Source organism: Canis lupus, chromosome 31 (genome assembly GCF_048164855.1).
Source record: "Canis lupus baileyi chromosome 31, mCanLup2.hap1, whole genome shotgun sequence".
NCBI classification, from domain to species: domain Eukaryota; kingdom Metazoa; phylum Chordata; class Mammalia; order Carnivora; family Canidae; genus Canis; species Canis lupus.
The window spans coordinates 18462497-18484213 of record NC_132868.1 but is presented as its reverse complement, the minus strand read 5'-3'; the positions used below and the strand labels follow the sequence as shown (position 1 = coordinate 18484213).

At 43.0% G+C, this 21717-nt stretch overlaps 1 protein-coding gene across 5 annotated transcripts in view; it reads left to right on the top strand.

Moving 5' to 3' along the window:
- ABCC5 (ATP binding cassette subfamily C member 5) overlaps positions 1–21717 on the top strand; it is an 89049-nt gene that overhangs the window by 32366 nt on the left and 34966 nt on the right. For 2 of the 5 annotated variants that reach the window (XM_072807594.1, XM_072807595.1), the window contains exons 6-15: positions 4093–4326; positions 4477–4650; positions 5249–5396; positions 7507–7655; positions 8473–8580; positions 11966–12322; positions 15630–15701; positions 18071–18195; positions 18317–18389; positions 20906–21109. In XM_072807594.1, coding sequence (XP_072663695.1) covers positions 4093–4326; positions 4477–4650; positions 5249–5396; positions 7507–7655; positions 8473–8580; positions 11966–12322; positions 15630–15701; positions 18071–18195; positions 18317–18389; positions 20906–21109 — 1644 coding nt within the window. Of the gene's footprint in view, positions 1–1634; positions 3333–4092; positions 4327–4476; positions 4651–5248; positions 5397–7506; positions 7656–8472; positions 8581–11965; positions 12323–15629; positions 15702–18070; positions 18196–18316; positions 18390–20905; positions 21110–21717 lie in introns of those variants that run through there. The other 3 variants (XM_072807598.1, XM_072807597.1, XM_072807596.1) reach the window with 3 other exon arrangements.

Genomic DNA, 21717 nt, shown 5'->3' with positions numbered 1-21717 from the left:
TGTTTTTTTTTGTTGTTGTTTGTTTGTTTTTTGTTTTTTAAATGTTTGATGCCTTTAAAAGTTCTGATCTCTTTTCTCAAGCAGAGAACACTACTTTTCTGGTATTAGGTTTCTATATTAATTGACCAACTAACACACTTTTGTATAAGTTTTAAGTAAGAGAGACCATGTGAGTGAATATTATGTTACTGACCAAAATGGCAAACATTTTCATAGGACCAGCTTCCCCCAAGAAGAGCTTCTGTCATTGTTTCACTACAGGGCTGGTGGCTGCTCTGAATCTTCTGTAGAATTCTTTGAACTGGGTAGCACAATATGTAGGCTTTCTTGATTCCATTTGGCCAGTGCAAGAAGTTCATTGGCTCCCCCCATGCCAAAAAAAGAAAAAAAGAAAAAGAAAAACCAACAAAAAACAAAACCAAAAAGGGAAGAAATTCCAAAGATTGTTGAGATTTTAATTTTTTATTTGGGAATAAAACGTACCTATGCATTTTCAGTTTGGGGGCCTACAGTCACTCCCTGGAGCATCTGCATATTCCTTTTTCTCTCTTTTAAGCTACAGCATACTGGAATGCTTACTCTAGTAAACTCTTCTAGATGCCAGGGAAACACTGAGAGCCTTCCTTTAATAGGAAAACAGCAACACATTTTTCCTTCTCTCCACCCTGTTGGAGAAGAGCAACTTAAGGCCTGTGTTATTTCATGGGATGCCATCCTCGAACAATTGAGAAAGCAATGGTCCCATCCATAGTCTCTCTAAATGATAGAAAGATTTAAAACTATAAGCAAAGCAAGCTTCTTTTTCTTCTTCTTCTTCTTCTTTTTTTTTTTTTTTTTTTGGAGTACCAATTCTAATAAATTTCTCTTTAATTGGAAATTAAAGAATCAGCCTGGTTTTGAGATTCATGCTAGCAATGAGCGTACCTTCTGTTCTGTGGATTTAAATCCTTTCAAAGGACATCCATTTTAGATTTCTGCACATTTTCCAATATGGCACAACTTTCCAACTGGCTTAGTCTGTCCTTACAGAAATCCATGTAAAGAACTTACTCTCCAAATACGGGGATAGTTCTTTTCTCCCCTCAGGCATCGCTGAACCTTGATAGCCATATGCAGAATATATAAAACCACCAAGTTAGTGTGTATGTATGTTTTTTAACTGGCCAGACATCTGTACATCAAGATGATCCGAGGTTTTAGTGATGCCAGTGGACCAGAGCTCTGTGCAGTGTCCAGAGGTCACAATAGTGTTAATGGAGTTCCAGAATGTATAAGGGTATGGTCCTGACCTAACATGAAGAGTGGCCAGACTTGCTAAAGTTACAGAGATGATATGTGGCCTTCTTGGATTTGAACAGTTTAAAAAGACCAGGCCTGACCTCTGATTTTTGTGTAAAGAATTAGCATCCACCCTGTAGATCTGCAAGAGAAGGCTACCTCCTGCAGTGCTATATCTTGGTGAATGCTAACTCTGCTCAAGGGCCTTTTGGGGAAAGAGCAGTGAATAGCCTCTAGAGAGGTAAGTTTTCCACCTTCCCAACCTCTCCCCAGCTGCAGCTTGCTTGGTGCTGTCAGGATCTGGATTTGGGGGGAGTCTCTCTGTAGTGGAACCAGTGACAGAAGCTGTTCTTTAGAATTTTCAGGATGGCTGTATTCTGCGGTCAGAATGAGAGAGTCAAGCTGAGCAGAATCTCTCGCCAAGAGTTCAGGTAAGGTAATGTTTATTCACTGGGAATGCTTTCCACAGCCAGACAGCTATGCTGACAATCTCGAGTTTTCTCCCAGTTTATTTACATTTAAATGCTAAGTTTGTAACTTTTTAAAGCTAAATTTTGCTTGGATTTTTCATGAGAACCTTTTTTTCTTTATTCCATACAAAATGGTTTGAAATGTAATTGTTTCTTTAAAAAAAAAACAAAAACCCTCTGTGTTGGAAATTTTTTAATCTGCTGTTTCCTCTTCCCCTCCCCCACCCCTGAAAGTTTTACATAATGTAAGCCTTCGTTATTATGTCTTTTTACCTTCCCTCCGGGCTCCCCACCTCTGGGAGGTACTAATGCTATTACCCAGTGCTGAAAAATGGCACTGTAAAGGTATGGGAAGGAAGGAACCCCAAACTACAACCTGCTGTCCTTTCACGCCTTCCTCTGGAGACTGTTCCATCAGTGCCGAGGTGTGTGAGAAAATGCTTTACGGCACCGCCATCTTACTGAGTTGCTTCACGTGAGGAAAAATGGGGTCTTGACCTTGCCACTCAGTGACTCAGTTCCACATTTTGGATTGCATACTGGAAAAGAAGCCAATCTTCTTGCTAGTAAACCAACAACCCAGCTGTATGCAGTGGTGACCCAAACAGTGGATATAAACCTAAAAATCTGAGGGAGGGGAGAGGTGGAATACAATAGTTCTCGGAATCTGAAACCTCCTATTTATTTGATCAGGTTACTTAACCGACGCTTGACAGAAATCTGATTGGTGGGGATCTCTTAGGATCTAGCGGACATCTGGTATTAATTTCCTTTCAGGAAAAAATGAGAAATGCCAGTTAGCCCAGAGAGCGTCTGGGTTCTGGAATTCAGCATTAGCCGCCTCAGGACAATTGTGTCTGGCCTCCATTTTTGTCTGTCACTCAGAGCTGGCTTCCACCTACAGTACCCTGTGCTATGAGGATCCGGGGTAGTTGGGTGGATGGGTTCCTCGTTTTTTTTTTTTTTTTTTTTTTTATTCCTTCCTTCAGGGTGGGGGATCGCTTTGGCTTTCTTTTGTTGTGGCTTGTTTTTATTTCATTTTCGGCAAGATCAATTTTAGCTGCAAGGACTTGAAAAAAGACTCTTGAAGGATGCCGCCAGTTTTTCCTTGAGGCCTAGATTTTTGTATTCTGTCCTGAACAGAAGTCACTCGTCATACAGCCTGCTGAACCAGTAGCACCCAGTGATTTTAAGCAGAGTTACCGCTTTGGGGAGTTTTTAGTTTTGCTTTGTTTTTTAATTCTCTTTCCTTAAGCAGCAAGGTCTTATTCCTGGAGAATCTACTCCATTGCAGACTCACTGCAGCTTCAGGAGCCTTAATCGATTAAGTGCTGTCAGCTTGATGTACTACTCCGGACTCTGGAAACAGATATCGGTTCTATTCTGTATTTCCACTATGTGTAGCTAAAACGACAGTCGGAGGCCAGATGACCTGTTAGATGGCTAGCCTTGTAAAATTCGACTCTGTATGTTCCCATGTATGTTACCGCAATGCTCCTCCTGTTGTACAGTGTCTGTGAGATGCTCTTTGAAGATGGTACTTTTATTTTTTTTTCATTTTCAATAAAAGTACATTACCTCCCACTTCCTGGTATTTAATCCTGTTGCTGAATGTGCCTTGTGTGAGTGTGTGCTCCGGCGTTGCAGGACCTCAGAGCTGGAGGTGGCACTCGGTGGTTCTTGGGGGCTGGCTGCCTTCCCTCACTGCAGGTGGTGTTAGACATATGCTACCTGAGGTAACATGTTTTTGTTTTTGGGAGGGAGTGGGGAGCGGGGGAGGGCACACGGGTGGGTTTCTGGATTTTGGATAGTCTGCTTTGTTTGCTTTCTTCTGTACTATTAAACTGCCGATGTTTATTTTCAGGAATGTTTTGCAAATGCACTTCTCACTCTTCCCCAGTCCAACTGTAGGTACACTGTTCCTTTTTATCAAATAAGCACGTTTGAAACGATCCAAAAAAAAAAAAAGGTCTTAATTTCCTTTAAAGACATGTATCAATGTGTGGAGATACTGGAATAAGGTCCAATATATATTTTTTAATGACCGGTGTTTAGAATTAATTTCAGCTCTTGGACAGGTTTATGTTACATTAGAAAGAGTAACGGTTTTGGTGGTGTCCTTAAGGAAGAAAAACTCAGTTTAGGCCTACCTCCTGCGAAACGCCCTGAATAAATATCCGCAGGCATAGAGTCAGTCGTACCTGGTCCTTTAGGGTCTTCCTCTGCATATTGTATGTGCCACTGTACGGTGGAGCTGCTTTCTCTTTCTAACTTAACATAAAACTGTGGCGTGGTGTGTGGGTGCAGTGGAGATGTTGACAGCAGCATGTGTTTCTCCCTGTAGGCCTTCGTGGTGAAACACCTCTTGGAATACACCCAGGTCACAGATTCTAACCTCAAGTACAGCTTGCTGTTGGTCCTGGGCCTCCTCCTGACAGAAGTCGTGCGCTCTTGGTCACTGGCACTGACTTGGGCATTGAATTACCGAACTGGTGTCCGCTTGCGGGGGGCCATCCTCACCATGGCGTTTAAGAAGATCCTTAAGTTAAAGAACATTAAAGAGAAGTCTGTGGGTGAGGTGAGTAAAGGGTGTTTGCTTCAGAACAGAGAGAGCTCCCTGCTTGAGCTCTTCCTTTCTGTTGGATCTCTGCTTTGTCTTTCTTCTTCCTCCTGAGGCCAGTGGCCAGCATTCTTTCAGGGTCCTCTCATTGCCCTTTGTGTCTTATAGCTCATCAACCTGTGTTCCAATGACGGGCAGAGGATGTTCGAAGCAGCCGCAGTTGGCAGCTTATTGGCTGGAGGACCCATTGTTGCCATTTTAGGCATGATTTATAACGTAATTATTCTAGGACCAACAGGCTTCCTAGGATCAGCTGTTTTTATCCTCTTTTATCCAGCAATGGTGAGTAAGCCTCCTTGCTGTATCACAGCAGCTTCTCCTTACATGAGTTAACTTCCACTAGGTTTTATATAGTAGACATTGCTGAGGTATCACATCTCTGATTGGAAATTTCCTCAGAGCAGGTACCTGGTTTGGAAAAGTCTGAAAAGAGCTATACAGTATTCAGTCCATGTTGGCAGAATTTTGTCCTGAGAGGAAGGTGTCCTGTGAATAAAGGCCCAGACTCTCACTGAGACTTAAAAAGAGAGTCTGAGAGAAGGAGGAGGCCAGCAGGTGAACTCTGCCCTTGAGAACATGGGAGTGTCTGAGTCTGTCTCAATTTGATGCTAACTGATATGGCTCTTCTGCTTCCCTTTGGTAGCACTCAATATCCACAATTACTATGAGAACAAATACTTATCTTAACTTCCTTACAAAGATATAAGAATTTAAAAATATTTTATTATAATTTAATAGACCAATTTTACTAAAGGGCAGTACAACTACAGATACTCATTTTATTTATAATAATCTTGAGCAAATTTATTTCCCAGAAAGACTAGACAGTTCTTAAGTTTGAATAAACTCTGACTTGGCATGACCTCGCTTTTCCTTTCAGATGTTTGTGTCACGAATCACTGCATATTTCAGGAGAAAATGTGTGACTACCACAGATGAACGTGTCCAGAAGATGAATGAAGTTCTCACTTACATTAAATTTATTAAAATGTATGCCTGGGTCAAAGCATTTTCTCAAATTGTTCAAAGTGAGTTTACAGATTTCATATGTGCATGTGGTAGAAGAGCTTTATGTCTTTGCTTCCTGAGCATGTTAGCTGCTAGGAATCCTAATATCATAGGATCATAATATTTTACAGATATTATTATAATATCTTGTAATCTTTATATTGAAAGGGATATTAGAGACTTGAACTCATAATCTCATTTCACACAGGAGAAAACTAAGACCAGAAAATTGTGATTTTTCCCAAGATAACTACACTAGTTATAAGCAACACATTCAGTTTCAAAGCTCCCTATCTATACTGTCATCCTGCCCATAATTTTGTAGCCTGGCCATGAAGACATCATAGAAAACAATATCAAGTGGCTCCTGAGAGCTCCACCCTTTCCTCCCTGCCACAGGTATATGTGCATCACAGGTAGTAAGTGAAGTGTGAGATCCTGGAGGAGCGGAAGAAGTGCCACACTAGGGGTCAGAACAGCTGGACTCGGCCTAGCTCAGCTGCTCAGCCATTGGGGCTTTTGGCTTGTTTTTTATTTTTATCTTCGAACAATAGACTTATGTTGAGTAACAAGGCCTATCCTGGTTATCCTATCAGTAAATTCAACGTAGACATAAACATGTCTAATATGTAAATGCCACAATGATTGGAGGAGTAATTAGAGACTGGAACATTCAAAAAGGTCTCAACAAAAGTTAGAATGATGGGCCTTAAAAAAGATGACATTTAAGAGGGGTATATTTAAAGACACTTCACAACTGAAAAAAGAAGACATATTTACATTTAAACTTAAGTATAAAAGATATGGGCTGTTAATTGACCACCTCATAGTGAGCTAAACTCAATACGTGGTGGATGCAACAGTTAATGGAGTTTTCCGTTGAATAGAAATCCAGCCTTCAGATCAAGGAAGCTGTTTTATTTTAACTGCTTGGCTTGTCGATTAAACCTTCAGGAACATTGTGTCCAGTTCATAAACTTTATTTATCAGTGGTCATCAGTAGGAGGTGGCCACTGAGAGGTGTCCAGCAGTGGTTTAGGCAGCCTTGTTAAGTAGTGAATTCATTGCCAGTAGAATGGAACCAATGGATGTTAATTGGATATCTGCCAAGCATGTTGTAGGCAGCTGTCCTTTCTGCCTCTCTTATTCTATGGTTTTATAATTTTCTTTCTGAGAGTCTACTTATCCTTCAGCCCCTGAATTTGGTATCTTTACCTGTGTAAGTTTGAAAAGAGTATTCTTTCTCATTATGGACTTAGGCAAGGTATATGGTAAATGTGAAAACAATGGGTTAGATTTTTTTCAAATATGATTTAGGAGCTAGCTCTGAAGATAGATCCCAACTTCTTGGGCAGTGGTAATACCTTTAAGGTGAGCGCAAAGCTGCTCAGAAGAATTGCTTTTATGTTTAAAACTTAAAAAAACACATATACAAAACTCGCCACTATTGTCCTACTTCCTACAACATGGTCTTTAATACTCTAGGGTTGCTCTGTTAATAAGGATCTCAGTTTTGCAAATACTTCAGAAAAATCATTCTACCTACAAAAATTGTATTTCACTCACCTTCTGTCAATCATCCTCGCTGCTTTTTGTGTGAAAGCCTCTACCCAGCACTGATGTATGGTAGGCACGGTCATAAACCTGAGTTTTTTTTTTTTGTTTTTTTTTTTTTAACCTGAGTTCTTTTTAATTCTCCATTACCGTGGTATGGTCTTTTCTGTGATTACCTGGCCAGAAATACACAACAACCAGGCAAGCAAACGAAACTGCCAACTGCAGATACAATTACTGTGTTCATTCCTTCTAGATGGAAGATGTTTGCAAGCAAAATCAGAGTAAGGCGGATGATCATTGCACTGATAAGTAGGGACTGCTTTCTGTTAGGTTCATTCTGTGACTTGATTCCATTTCAAACCCCAGGCTTATGTACTGGTATTAGTAGTAATAATTGGTAGTCATGTTGACCTAGCTTTTGCATCACAGGTTTTAAAGAGTTGTTTTAAACCCTATGTGCCTGAAGACCTACCGAGTGTTCTTTAGTGACAGAGGACCAATGTCCCATGGTTTCTTTTGAGTTGCTTTCAAATTGGCTTGCTTTTCAGCAATTGGCTTGCTTTTTATTCTTAGAAATCCGAGAGGAGGAACGTCGGATATTGGAAAAAGCTGGGTACTTTCAGAGCATCACTGTTGGTGTGGCTCCCATTGTGATGGTGATTGCCAGTGTGGTGACTTTCTCTGTTCATATGACCCTTGGCTTTGATCTCACAGCAGCACAGGTCAGTGGATTCTCAGGGTTCGGGAAGATTTTAGAAATACCGCACATAGAGATGCTCTGGTCCTCTTGTTTCTGGATTTGGAGGTGCTACCAGTAATATTATTTTTCTTTCATGGGATTAAGCCAAGAAGTAGAAGAGTGGAGATTCAGCCCTAAATATAAATAACATATGGGTTGTTTTAAGTTAACCCAACTTTGGATTTAATTCTGAAAATTCAGACCATCCTTTGGTTCAGATTTACTGAATTTTTTTTTTTTTTAAGATTTTATTTACTTATTCATGAGAGACACACAGAGAGAGGCAGAGACACAGGCAGAGGAAGAAGTAGGCTGCCTGCAGAGAACCGGATGTGGGACTTGATCCTGGGATCCCGGGATCACGCCCTGAGCCAAAGGCGGATGCTCCACCACTGAGCCACTCAGGTGTCCCAGATTTACTAGAATTTTAACTGAAGGTCTCATAAAAGCTGTACCTTTAAAAAAAAAAAAAAAAAGTGTATGTGGAGTGCCTGGGTGGCTCAGTCAGTTAAGCATCCGACTACTGATTTGAGCTCAGGTCATGATTCAGTGTCAAGATCAAGCCCTGCACTGAGTTCGCACTCAGTGGGGAGTCTGCTTGGGATTCTCTTTCCCTCTCTCTCTGCCTCTCCTCCCTATAAATAAATAAATCTTAAAAAAAAAAAAAAGCATATGTGACTCATACCAACTTTGACATAAAGTTGCAGCCTTCCTTAAATCTGAAAGAAAATTGATGATGTTTTGTTATTTTTGTTGCAGACTCTAATCCAGTTTAGTTTCTTTTCTTTTCCTACTTTCAGGCTTTCACAGTGGTGACTGTCTTCAATTCCATGACTTTTGCTTTGAAAGTAACACCATTCTCTGTAAAATCCCTCTCGGAAGCATCAGTTGCTGTTGACAGATTTAAGGTAAGTGGCTCCCTTCCCCTCCTTCGTGGCAGGAGCCATCCTTGGCAAAACTAACTGCTGCCTTTATTCCAATGGGCCACACAAGGCTGGCCAAACTTGGTTTTTGTTCACTTTTAGCCTTCAGTCAAGTTGGTAAGAAAGGGAGCAGTGGAGGAGAGTGAATTAAGGGAGGGGGCTAGTTAACTTTTCAAGTGAATGTGAAGTTTTACCTTTTGTGGACAGCCCATCAATTCTGTGCTCCCAGGATTTGTGTTCCCCTTCAGAGGCAGGCCCTTCTTGGGCCTGACATGGGTACATGTCCTAACTTCCTGGGACTTTCAGTAATTCAAACCCTGAAGAACAGAACTGTTAGGTGACTGTCAGCTTTTCCTCACCTTGATCTGTTGTCAACCTCTACCAAAATGCTGTCATCATTTTGATTGGTCAGGATGCTAAGCCGTTTACGATACTTTCTTTTTCCTTCCCTGTAATTGCTGCTCATGATGCAGGAAATGCAGTGACCTGGGAATAGTCATACAATGAGATCATGTCGCAAGTGCAGCTAGGAAAGTATCAGGTCTTTTCTAGAGGTGGTTAGTTGATCACACTTCAACTGTGTTCTTTATGCCTTCAGAACAATACAAATAGATGATATAAGAGAGATATAGATTCTGGAGGGTGGGAGGATATTTGAAAGTGGTTAATACTTTTTAAAAAGGAGCAGCACCTGTATGGGCTAGAATTCTGTGACAATGCCCCTATAGGGAGTAGCTCCTACACTCCTGCCAAGCCTTCTTAACTAGTGAGAACAATGCAAAAGCAACGTTGGTCACTTGAAGGCTTTTGAGGCTCAGGTGTCTGAGGCATTAACATCCTCACCTTACATGTTCCAGGAGAAAACAATTGAGAATAATGGAGAATATGAAGAACGGAGAATAGCTTTCCAAGATTTGTTTATACGCTATTTATTTATAGTTAACAAGATGAATTTTGTTTGGGCAAGAAAGCCAGTCCTCAATAATGCATCCCCCAGCCCTGTGCCCTCTCTCACTCCAGGCTGGCTGCTAGAAGGCTAAGAGCCAGAGCCATATAAAAGAAATGGTCTAATTGTAATCAGAGCTTTATTTTGCTAAACCTACAATACCTAGTCATGAAAGAAAGCATATGTTTTGACCATAAGTTTGTCCCCCTGTCCTTGTTAATGAAGGGATTTGGTAATATTTTGGATGAAAGAATAAGGGTTTATAGTATAGGTTTGTTTTCCCTGTTTCTCAAGGACAGGCTTCTCTTCATTTACTAATGAGGACTTGCATTAGCAGGTGGCTTTTCACACCACTGCTCCTTCCTCTATCCAGGAAACTTCAGAGTTAATAATAGAAGCAAAATCACCCATAGCTGTATTATATGCCCCTTGAGACTTCAGTTCCATTCTGTCTTATTCTTCTTGGCAGGCTCCTCCTGCCTCTCTTCTCTCTCTTCTTTTCTCTCTCTCCCCTTCCCCTTCTTTCTCCGCCTTCTATCAGGAGGATGATAACATGTAGAAAGACAGTAAGAAGCCACCTTGAGACTTTTCTGTTAAGATTGTTGTCAGTATAGGGTTGCTCATTTTTAGCAAATAAAAAGGTAGGACAGGTAGGACACCCAGTTAGTTAATAACTGCATGGGACATACTTACACTACCAAATTATTCATTGTTTCTCTAGAATCAGAATGTAACTAGATGTCCTGTATTTTATCTGCAACTTTCTGTCCTCTTTTCTGCTCAACAGATACACTCTGAGTGAATGAGGGTTGTGTTTTGATAGTCGGTATTCTATAGTAAAATTGAGGTTTATGGTTTATGGACATCTAAGATTCTGTTGTCCTGGCAGAGTCCAGTCCAGGTAGATATAAATTCAAGCGCTGTTAGGCCCTTGTATGCCTCTGCATGTCTCAAGAGGAAGTCAAGCTGCAAGGAGCCCATGGGAAGGAAATGTGGAGAAGGAGCTGTGCAAAGTAGAGCACTGGCTTGTTTTTTTCATAGTCCATTGAGGCCTGAAGGATCCCTTTAATAACTCCTTGTAGAAGACAAATGATGAGAATTCTATCAGCGTATGGTTTTACTCTGTGAAGGTGGTCAAAATATTTGGCAGGTTATTCTTAGCTCAGTCTCTCCAGAAGGCTCTGAATGAGTGAAAGCAACAGTTGTTTTGGAAAATTAAACCTAAGTTTGATGAAGAGTGAAGGTTATCGAGGGTATTTAGAACCATGACACTTCTGGGAAGATTGGAGATTAGGAATGTGGCAATCAAAGCTTGAAGTTTAGGATGTAGGAGAAAGGGCTTACTCTAGGGGAAGGAGATTATATGTTACATTTAATAACACCTTCAAACTTTAAAATAGTTGAGGGTTCTCAGTAAATAAGCAGAGTCTTGACCCTGAAAGTCACCTTTTATCTAAAGTCTAATGTTTAAAATATTTTTTATTAAAAATTTTTAAAAATCATATTGGGAATCCAACTGGGATAGCATTCTATGGAGATTTGCAGTTTAGAGAGCTGTTGGAACTGGGTTCAAGATCATGAGCACAAATAATTAGGTTTATTATGGTCAGTGCTTCAAATCTAATTTCAGAAATACTTAGCTTTTCAATCGTTCCACTTTTATTCCCTAACATAACTCAAAGGGACTCTGAGAATGAGTGGATGGAAAGTCTTGTTGTCTCCCCAAGGATGTTTCTGAGAGAGAGAGATCCTTCACTTCCTCCCAAGTCCATTCCTTTGGGTGTTTGAATCCTCACAAGTTCCAAAGCAGAACTTTGAAGACATGAGAACTTGGCAAAAAAAGAGGCACTCTGCTGGTGATAAAACCTTTGGTACTCCCTTCTAACCCAAGCAAGCTAGGTCTGGTTACCACATCTCAGCTTGCTTCTCCCCATACACACATGTCACGTTGTTGGTAAGGGATGTGTACAGACTTTGAGGTTCTGCAGGAGTGTTCTGGAAGGGAAATGGTGTGCTGAGGGCCCGTCTAGGAGAGCAACATGCCTTTTGGTTTTTCTGCTTGCATTTTACTACCTGCTTTTCAGCAAGTCATGGGTGAGAACAAAGGGCTGCATATACGGGTTAGTTAAGTGCACTTTGACCACAGTAGATTGGTAGAAAGGAAAAGGCAGATTAGGATGTGATTGGTAGCATAGAGAGTTGAGCCACTGAGCAGGCCCCTGTCCTTCCTGAGGGTGTCCCCACACCCCCATGACCTCTTGCCGGGCCCAAGACTAGGCTACACTAATGAGCTACCTTTTGCCCTTCAGCTTCCTTCCACTGTATAGCCTGATGTGTTTTGCCACGTGAGTGTGCGCCCTAGGCTTGTCCCCCTGGTCTTGATCCAGTGTCTCATCTTTGCACCTCTCTCACAACTCCTATCAGAGTTTGTTTCTGATGGAAGAGGTTCACATGATAAAGAAAAAACCAGCCAGCCCTCACATCAAGATAGAGGTGAAAAATGCCACCTTGGCATGGGACTCCTCCCACTCCAGTATCCAGAACTCACCCAAGCTGACCCCCAAAACGAAAAAAGACAAGAGGGCTGCCAGGGGCAAGAAAGAGAAGGTGAGACAGCTGCAGCGTGCTGAGCAGCAGGCAGTGCTGGCAGAACAGAAAGGCCATCTCCTCCTGGACAGTGACGAGCGGCCCAGTCCCGAGGAGGATGAGGGCAAGCACATTCACCTGGGGAACCTCCGCCTGCAGAGGACATTGTACAACATCGACCTGGAAATTGAGGAGGTAAGCCCTGTGCCTCCCCATACCCCACGTGCAACCCATCTGTCTGCAGGTATCTGAGGGCATCTCCTCCGCAAGAGCCGGTGGCTGCTTTCCTTACACCTGAGTACCTTGTGGCTGGGACTGGTTTTGAACTAAAGAGCAAATCTGGCCAGCTCCAACTCTACAAAGGAATATTTAGGCATCTAATAGGAGAACTTAATACCAACTGATCTCATGAGATGCTCATTTTACAAGCAAGGAAATGAAGCATTCAAGTAGATTTTCTAAGACTTTGCCCTGAATAGATTCTAGTTGTTACAGTTGCCTATAAGTTCTAATAATTATTTCTGGTTATTATAACTCTGGGTGAGCTTCTCATTACCACTAGGCTGTGCATAGCATAGACTCTGGTCCATATAAGAACTCTCCATGCTGTTATGGACAAATCTATGTGATTATTTATATATTTTTATTGAAGCATAATTAATAGCCAATGTATTAGTGTACATTACATTACATGTGTACATTAGTACACAATGTATTAGTGTACAATGTATTGGTTCTGTAATTATTTTTAACAATTGGCAATAATGAAGGATCATTATGATGAATGATGTCACAGCCCGGGTAGCAGAGGACTAGCGTCTCTCAGAGGGGCTTCTGTGCAGAGTGACAACAACAGACTCCAGGTCAGGCCTTTGCAGATAGTCTGTGACAGGGAACCAGCTGCACCATTCAGAAGGTCCGAGATGTATATCTATTTGTTCATTGACTGTTTTTGGAATGCCAGCTTTATGTTAGGCCCCGTTGTGGGTCTGGGGCTAGAGCCGCAGAAAACCAACTAGACAAAACTCTCTGTGCTCCTGTAGCTTATGATTTAGTGGGCAAAGGCAGATAGTAAACAAGCACAATATATGGTATGTCAGATGGTGATAAGGGCTGTGAGGATGATAGAGTTCTGAGGACGATGGAGTGCTGGGACCCGCAGCAGGTGTGGTTGCAATTTAAACAGGCTGCCTGAGGGCAGCCTCATTTAAAAAGTGATATTTGAGCAAAAGCCACGAGGTGAAGGAGAGAGCCATATGGATATCTGGGAAGATCATTCTAGGCAGAAGGAACAGAAGCACAGAGGCCCTGAAGTCTGCAGTGTGCCTCTTCCAGAGCAGAGTGAGCACGGGACAGAATAGCAGATGCTGGGGGCAGAGAGGCAGTTGGGGTGCCAGAGCCTCCCGTAGTGACTTTGCCTTTACTCTGAGTGGGAAGAGAAGCCATTGCAAGGTTTGGAGAAGAATAATAAGATCTGGGACGCCTAGGTGGCTCAGCGGTTGAGCATCTGCCTTCGGCTCAGGTCATGATCCTGGGGTCCTAGGATTGAGTCCCACATCGGGTTCCCCATAAGGAGCCTGCTTCTCCCTCTGCCTGTGTCTCCACCTCTCTCTGTGTCTTTCATGAATAAATAAATAAAATCTTAAAAAAAAGAATAAGATCTGACTTACATATGAAGAGAAACATTCTAGCTCCTGGCTTCAGAAGAGTATGGAGGGAAACAAGGTAGGAGAACAGTGAATCCAGGAGAAGCATATCTTGGACCAAGAGTGGTGATGAGACATGTTTACCTACATAACTGAGCTAGGGAGTGGTGGGTTTCAATGCAGCGTATATCAATATCAGCTGAGGTATGTTACATGGACCCAGAGCCAAACTGGAGAGAGAACAACAAAGCTCCCAGCTCTTGAAAGCTGTAAACAAAAGCGGGCGATGGTCCTTAGTGAGAGCACCTGAAACCACTAGTGTAGTGTTAACTTCTAACAACAGGCTTCTTATTTAATAAGAGTTTTCTTGATTATTGAGGCAGCTCTATTACATTTATAATCAGCCCTCTTAGAGGATTATTCCTTATATTCAGCTGAAATGTACTCTTCTTTTTTTTTTTTTTTTTGTTTTTTTTTTGAAATGTACTCTTCTTTCTTTTGATTCTCATGCTACCCTTTAGAGCCCACATTCACATGATAGACCTTTAGCTATTTGGAGAGGGGTACCCTTACTTCTTCCAGCCCCCCCTCTTCAGGGAGGGGAAGGGAAGTTAATGTTTGCATGAGATCCTCTGGGCCCGGGGCACTTCATTGTTGTTATCTCTATTAGTCACCACCGAGTCATGAGAACAGAGTTTTCTCTCTGTAAAACCTAACTGATTTAAGTAGAGATCTATAAAACCTAACTGATTTAAGTAGAGATTGAACCCTTGACTTGGTTTCCTCATTCCTACAAGGCTGTAATCTTTCAAACTCTGGGACCGTGTCAGAAACTTCGTTTGTCCAATATTGTCCAAGACACTGTACTTTGTCTATAAAGATCACTCCTTCCCTGAAGTTGCTTTTAGCCCAGTGAGAAACCCTGTAAGTCACCAGACCATGATCACATAGTTAGCAGGTGCTCCTGGAGCTGGGGGTTCAAATCAAGACCTGTCTGCCTCCAGAATTCATACTCTTTTTCTTAAAAAAATATTTTATTTATTTATTCATTCATGAGAGACACAGAGGCAGAGACATAGGCAGAGACAGAAGCAGGCTCCCTGAGGGGAGCCCAATGTGGGACTCGATCCCAAGATCCTGGGATCATGACCTGAGCCAAAGACAGATGCTCAACCACTGAGCCACCCAGCTGCCCTAACGAGTGGCCCTTTTGAAATTGCCTGTCCATTCTTGAAAACTTTCAACACCACCTATTAAGAACTCATTATTTTGCCTGGGGAGATTCAGTTAATTACTGAATCAGGGGGAAATCAGGCTTTCCCCTCACTTTTAATTTTTAAGTGAGATTGATGACTTCTTGGAAATCTTTTGTAGAAAAATGGAAACAGTGGTGCACAGAGTTTTTATTGAAAATAATTCATAGGCCCTAGAGAAAAAAATCCTATAAAATCAAATGCAAAGCAGTAATTTTCAAGAGCCTTGCCCCCATTTCTAAAAACAACAAAAATAAAGAATCAAAAAAACCATGGGTTGCCAAAAAAGTAAGAAAGAGGCTGGGCCTCTCTAAAAGTGATGTGGGATACCTTCCTGTGTGTGGCATATTTAAGTTCTCTAAATGGCTTACATATAACATTTAACATGTTACATGTTATACAGATATTTTCTCCTATGTATCCCCACAAAAACCCTGTGAAGTAGGTGGCTGACAGGTAAGTGACTTGCAGGGTCATCAGGAGGATAGTTCCCCTCTAGATGGACTGTCATTAATGTGTTTTTCCTCGAAGAAGTAGCAGTACCTAGAGATGAGTGGTCAGTGGCCCTTTAATGACCTTCCTTTCTCTATGTGCTTTGTCCAGGGTAAACTGGTTGGAATCTGTGGCAGTGTGGGAAGTGGAAAAACCTCTCTCATTTCAGCCATTTTAGGCCAGGTAATATTTTTGTTTTGTCCTTGGCCTTTTCTGCTTCTTTCTCTGTAATCTGTTTAACAAGAGTCTTGGGAAGAATGAATTTACTTCCCGAAGGGAGTCAGGAAAGGTAGAAACAAAATGAACCCTTGGTCTGTGTTATGCCCCCTGCCCCCCCACCACATTCCCATCCCTTAGCAGCATCGCATCTGGGAGTGGGTTCAGTGGATACCTAAGGAATGATTGATACATAGCTGGAGCCATCTACTCCTCCTGCCTTCTTTTATTCAGCATGTATTTATTGAGTGCCGCATGTATGCCAGACAGCGTGTTGGGAAATGTCAGAGATGAGAGGCAGACTGCCAACACAGAACTAAACTCCCAAGAACTGACTGACCAGCATTACCAGCCTCTCTGTCAGAGAGATCACTGTCAGGATTTGATCTAGAAGCAAAGCACCACTCTGTTTTCAACCTAACCATTAAAAGAATTATGCCCTTGGGAGCTGATGGACTAGCTTGGGAGCTATGGCTTCTAGACATACAAGCATAGCACAAGGCAAAATGTGAATGGTTTGCAGAGGGGCCGGCAGAGGGCTGTCAGCATTTAGAGTGGGGCAGGTGCAAGGGTCATCCAGCTAAGACAAATGTGTGTCTTCCTATGTTTTCAAACCAAATAATAGGGAAAAGGAACAAGGTACTTCCACCTGCTTTTATTTTTTTTCTTATTTTTATTTTTTTAAATTTATGATAGGCACACAGTGAGAGAGAGAGAGAGAGAGAGGCAGAGACACAGGCAGAGGGAGAAGCAGGCTCCATGCACAGGGAGCCCGACATGGGACTCGATCCCGGGTCTCCAGGATCGCGCCCTGGGCCAAAGGCAGGCGCCAAACCGCTGCGCCACCCAGGGATCCCTCCACCTGCTTTTAATCTTGAATTAAACTAGCTTGGCTTAGATGATCAAGATGCAGATAAACTTGAACTTATTCTTATCTGCCTGCGGATAAGGTCCAATGAATTATTTATCCATATTGAGGAAATTAAACACATGCAAGAGGGAGTTGCGGAAGATTGTTTTGTGGTGTCCTGGTTATGGAATATTTTGTCTTGTTCAGTGTCACTGTCACAGTTGGTAGAGTGTGGCTCTCCTCCAGAGCAGTGATACCCAGTGTGGTCTGAGGAAAGCTGGATTCAAATCATCTGGAGTGATAGCGCCCCCACCCCACTGCTTCATGAGACTCTTCATTGGTTGGGCTTTGGAAACAGCCAAAACCTCCTAGGTGTTCTGATAATTTCGGCGTCAGATTTAAGGGTCAATGATAAGAGACACAGGGGAAATGAATGGGGAAGTGATATTGAGTGGGTGATGGTTAGGTTGAAAATGAGTGGGGCTTTGCTTCTAGATCAAATCCTGACAGCGATCTCTCTGACAGGGAGGCTGGTAATGCTGGTTGGCCTCACTTCTTAGGAGTTTAATTCTGTGTTGGCAGTCTGCAGTGTGGGTGTTCCTGCTGCTACAGCCAGAGGAGTTGAGTTTCTGCAGTAGACCCTCCATGGGTTTCTGAGCACTTTGGGTGCAAAGCAGGGCACTTACCAGTTTGTGGGCAGTTGGTACCGCTGTTATGATGTGTGGTGGGTGCACCCATGTACGTACACTGTGTGTTAACAGTGTTTGAGAGGGCAAGCTTGGATGTGCAGGATGGGTAACAAAACTTTGTTTCAAGCTGTAACATCCCTTATCCAAGACAGATATCTACTGTCTGTCCCAAAAGGAACCCCGACAGGATAAAATGGATAAATAATATCAATCACTGTGGCTGAAAACACAACTCAAAGCACACGGCTCATCATGCAGTCTCTTCATGTTGAACCAGAGGGTCCATCCTCATTATATGGATACTCCATAATACTAGTTGATGTCTAACGATTTTTTTTCCCCTTTGGTCCTCATTTTGCAGAAGCAGCTGGTTTAGCCAACAGCCTGGATTAATTAATTCTATAGATGAATTGAGGCAGGAACTAGCTCTAAATCCTTGCAGCATCCTCCCCAGGGGCCTTCTGAAAGGGCCTTCCGCTCTAGTGCTTCCCTCAGTTAAAATAGTTTGCAATTAGGAAGAAAGGATATAGAGTAGCTTATGGGTTGCTGAATGAATTGTTTGTTCATTCAAGTCATAGATTATGCTGGGTTTGTATCACACTTTAGCAAGGAGTACTTTTATTTTCTTTGCTGCTGTAGCTCTCTGTGGAATGAAGGCAAGGTCTGGATTCGGGTCCAAAGAGCATCCAAGGAAATTACCCAAATGTTGAACTCCATTGTGGAATTGTGGGGGGTTCTGTTGGCTTAGGGTGGTGGTTTTGCATCATGATGCCATTGGATGGTGTCTGTCTCCCTAGATGACACTTCTAGAGGGCAGCATTGCAGTCAGTGGAACCTTCGCTTATGTGGCCCAGCAGGCCTGGATCCTCAATGCCACTCTGAGAGACAACATCCTCTTTGGGAAGGAATTTGATGAAGAAAGGCAAGGAATGTTTGGTTTCTGTCATGCTTTCCGTCTTGGCCGTGTGAGACGCAAGGCAGCCCAAGTCAGCACGCTCTCCTCCAACCATGACCCTGATGCTAAGTCTCTTTATGTCCTTCAGATACAACTCTGTGCTGAACAGCTGCTGCCTGAGGCCTGACCTGGCCATTCTTCCCAACAGTGACCTGACTGAGGTACAGACCTTCTGCCCCTGATGGACAATGTGTTTAGCAGAGAGGAAGATAGGTGGCAGGCCTGTGCCAGAGCCACCCCTTAGTAATGTATCTTAAGTGTGGGAGTGCCTACACAGGGTGTTTTGCTTTCATTGGGACTTTATATCGGAAAGCATTTGATCCTTAGGGCAGGGTTATCAACGCTACTTGTTTGAAGCATATACATTTTTTCTTTTTTTTAAGATTTTAAAAAATTATTCATGAGAGACAGAGAGAGAGAGAGAGAGAGAGAGGCAGAGACACAGGCAGAGGGAGAAGCAGGCTCCATGCAGGGAGCCTGACATGGGACTCAATCCCGGGTCTCCAGGATCACGCTCTGGGTTGAAGGCAGCACTAAACCGCTGAGCCACCTGGGCTGCCCCAAATATTTCATATGTCATGTGGATTTTTTTAATCTTTTTTTTTTTTTTTAAGAGAGAGTGCACAAACATGCACACACACAAAGGGGTGTGAGAAGGGACAGAGGGAGTGGGAGAGAGAGAATCTTAAGCAGATCCACACTCGTTGCAGAGCTCAGTGCTGGGCTTGATCTCACAACCCTGAGATCATGACCTGAGCTGAAATCAGGAGTCAGATGCTTGCCTGACTAAGCCACCCAGGCGCTCCATATGTCATGCGGGTTTTAAACAACATCCCATTGTTGCTTCGGAGTTAATGTTTTCTACACTATTCATTTTAAAAACCATAAGTCAAGTATGTGCTTGTTCTTCTCTGAACTTGGTTCTGTCAGCCAGCCTCCTTACCCATATACAGTCTTTAGAAGAGCCCTCTTCAATTAGAAAGGAAAAGGCCTTAGCAAAAGTCTATCTTCCTTTGGCTTTCTGCCCTGGAACAGTTTGCAGAGGTGCGTCTTTAACACTGGTTTGTGTTCTTTGGCTGGACACTTCTTTCCCATGACGTGCCCTGAAGGTCTCTGGGGGCTGGCACTTTTTTCAGCTGATTTCAATGAAATCCTTCAAACCAGATTTGGTGAATGGTTTCATTCGTTCACTTGTTGTCAGATCTTAGTCCCCAGATCCATAGTAGACCAGCAGCAACAGTTTTGTTGGGAAGTGGTTTAGCAATGCGTTCTTAGGCCTCACCCCACAGCTACTGAATCAGAAAATCTAGGGCCAGGGCCCAGCCATCTGTTTCAACAGCCCTGCAGGTATTCTGATACATGCTCAAATTTGAAATCTCTGAATTCGATGAATTTTTTTTTTTTTTTTAAGGACAAGTTGTTTTTAAATTATAGAGCCAGTTACCTTTTGACAATTGATTTATCCATGTGTTTATTTAGTAACTTTTATCAGATGCTTGCTGTGTGCCAGCCCCATGTGCAGGAACTGCTGGGCACTGGGAATATAACGGAATAGGATAATGATCTGTGCCCTCAAAGAGCTTACAGTGGAAAGGATAAGATACTTGACAAAATAAGCACAAAATAAGCTGATAAAAGAGTCCACTTTCAAAACTTAAATTAAAAAAGAAAATAAAGAGCACCCTTTCTTTTGGGCAGTAGTAAAGAAAAGAGTGGGGGAGGTTTCACAGAGGATAGGATTCTGGAGCTGAGCAGGTATAGTACAGAAAAGGCATGAAGGGGCACCTGGGTGGCTCAGTGGTTGAGCATTTGCCTTCAGCTCAGGTCACCATCCTGGTGTCCTGGGATTGAGTCCCACGTCGGGTACCCCGCAGGGAGCCTGCTTCTCCCTCTACCTATGTCTCTTTGTGTCTCTCTCCCTGTGTCTCTCATGAATAAATAAATTTTTTATAAAAGTTTGCAAAATCCTTAAAAAAAAAAATGGCATGGCAGTCGTGCAAAGGTTCATAATAGACACATAATTTAAAATGGCTTAGAGGGATCCCTGGGTGGCGCAGCGGTTTGGTGCCTGCCTTTGGCCCAGGGCGCGATCCTGGAGACCCGGGATCGAATCCCATGTTGGGCTCCCGGTGCATGGAGCCTGCTTCTCCCTCTGCCTGTGTCTCTGCCTCTCTCTCTCTGTGACTATCATAAATAAATAAAAAAAATTTTTTTTAAAAAATGGCTTAGATCCCAGGGAGTGGAAGAGAGGTTGGTTGGCCATGGAGGCTAAAAAACTGCCATGGAGCCAGATGGTAAAGGGCCTGCTTTCTATGACATGTTTGTTTAGATTTCTATTTTTAGGGCTGTTAGACTTTTTAGGTGGGACATGGTCAGCTTTGTGTGTTGGAGAGATCTTTCTGCCCACAGAGAATGGATTGGAGTGGTATGTCCAGGGGGAGTGTAAGGCCAGAGGTAAGATGAGTAACCAGCTGTTTATGGGAGAGGAGGAGTTGTCTTCCTCTGGTCTGGCTCCCCCAGTTCCAATGTGAACCCTGGAGGATTGGAGTGGCAATTCCTCCAGGTGGGGAATTCAGTAGAAGGAGCTGGTTTGAGAGGAGCAGTGACCACGGTGATCACTGAGCATGGTACTGGACTTGAGCTGGAGGTACTCACTGTGCTTTCTGGACTCCTATAGATTGGTGAGAGAGGAGCAAATCTGAGTGGTGGGCAGCGCCAAAGGATCAGCCTGGCCCGGGCCTTGTATAGTGACCGGGACATCTACATCCTGGATGACCCCCTCAGTGCCTTAGATGCCCATGTGGGCAACCATATCTTCAACAGTGCTATCCAGAAGCACCTCAAGTCTAAGACGGTTCTGTTTGTTACCCACCAGTTACAGGTATGGGGCGGGTCCTTTCCCAGGCTGCCCACCTTGGCTTGGGAAATCAGGAACAGGGAGGTGGGCTTGATTTGAGTCCCTCCCTAGAACTCCCTAGAGGTTCCTGGAATCATCAGTGTTAATTTCCTCAGCAAATAGCCCCCAGCCCATTGTACCAATAAAGCTCACTGTACCCATGTACCAGATGGCCATCTGAATGAGAGAGCCTTGGAGCCTGTCAGCTTTTTGCATATAAATCAGTCAGTAAAAGGGCTGAGAGGAGTAGGCTGCAACTGGAGTTTGGGTATGAGATGGTTTGGAAAGCATTGTGTTAATATCTATATGCAAGTGAGAACTGTTTAAGGAAAACAAGCTCTTCTCCCTCTGGCATGCCAAGACAAGCAGCCACTTTGGAGAGCAGCTCCAGGATGTTGCCATCTGCTTTGCATATGCTGTCAAGTTTAGGGGGCTAATCCCCCACTCTGCCGCAGAAAGTCTGTAGTCATATGTACTTCTGGTTGCGGCGAAAGGATGTGAAGTTTAATGCAAGGCTCATGTGGCTCTGTCAACAGATTTCTGTCAAACACTAGAGGTGATGCTCCTTGAACCGCATCACAAGGCACAGTAAA